Source organism: Plasmodium cynomolgi, chromosome 9 (genome assembly GCF_000321355.1).
Source record: "Plasmodium cynomolgi strain B DNA, chromosome 9, whole genome shotgun sequence".
Taxonomy (NCBI): Eukaryota; Apicomplexa; class Aconoidasida; order Haemosporida; family Plasmodiidae; genus Plasmodium; species Plasmodium cynomolgi.
In genome coordinates, this window is record NC_020402.1 from 655,113 (window position 1) to 656,201 (window position 1,089).

Genomic DNA, 1,089 nt, shown 5'->3' on the forward strand with positions numbered 1-1,089 from the left:
CATTCGTCGGAGGCTAAGCCACATTGTTAGGGTGCCCCCTATGGGCAAAGCACACTTCCGTATGTTTCACCGTAGGCCTATTGCCCACGCTCGTTGGGGAGTCTCCTGCCAACGTGAGTACCCGACAAACACGGGGTCAATGACCAAAACAACGATTTCCACCCACCAAGGGTCGCCCAAAATAGCGTACGTAGCCTCAATGGCTCAAACGAAAGGAAACTCCCATTTTTGGGAGCTGTCTTTTTTTACAATTACAACGATGATAACAGCCTAGCCACCAGAATTGATTCAAATGATCGCATAAGCTTTTTCGTTTGAGGTTATTTGTATTCTTCACAAGTTAGCTAGCTATTTTTGTGCTACCTTCCTCCATCCAAAAAGTATGGCCCGGATTGGAAGTTATCCCCCCGGGAAAAAACTAAAAGCAGCAGCTGCATTCGAATGGGCAGTCTTTCGTGTATCCTCCCTGGCCTGCAAAAGGGGAGTAGGCATTGTGTTCAGTGCGGTGAAGCAGTGAGGTGAAGTAGTACGGTGAAGCAGTGAGGTGAAGTAGTACGGCGAAGTAGTAAAGCGAAGTAGTACGGCGAAGTAGTGCGCCGAAGCAGTGACAATGCTCGTGCGACGAAGCTTACCCATCTTGAGCTCCTCCATAGAATAAATGGGCAACCCATCCGGCGTGCGCGCGCGCTCGGTGACCGCCGCCTTGGCGACCCGCCGTTGTGCCTTTTTCTGGACCCGACCGGCGTTGAGGCCGCTTTTTTCGGAGCTTTTTTTAATAGGCCTCGTCTCGCTGCCAACTTTTGTAGCCTTCTTCTCCTTGGCCTTCAGGTTATTGAAGATGTCCTCGATGCTTGCTTTCGCCTCCAACTGTTCCTTCCTCTTCCCGATTGAGTCGCTCGCCCCACTCTTATTTTTTTTCCCTTTCCCCTTTCGCGAGCTGTTAGAGCTGCTCAAATTTTTGGCGCCTCCAGAATTTTCCCCATTTTGGTCATTTTTCCACTGCTTGTTCGTTTTGCCGCCACCTTCTTCGCTTGGGGACGAAGCGGGGGCCCTCTTCTCCTTATTTTCGTTATCTCCCATTTGGCTAAA

The 1,089-nt window shown here is 50.4% G+C and overlaps 1 protein-coding gene across 1 annotated transcript; it reads right to left on the reverse strand.

Moving 5' to 3' along the window:
- Window positions 1-632: 632 nt before the first annotated feature.
- PCYB_092530 (hypothetical protein) lies at window positions 633-1,080 on the reverse strand (the record flags this gene model as incomplete). Its single annotated transcript, XM_004222366.1, has 1 exon — window positions 633-1,080. A coding segment is annotated over one exon (448 nt), but the record flags the coding sequence as incomplete, so codon positions are not given.
- Between the last annotated feature and the right edge of the window lie 9 nt (window positions 1,081-1,089).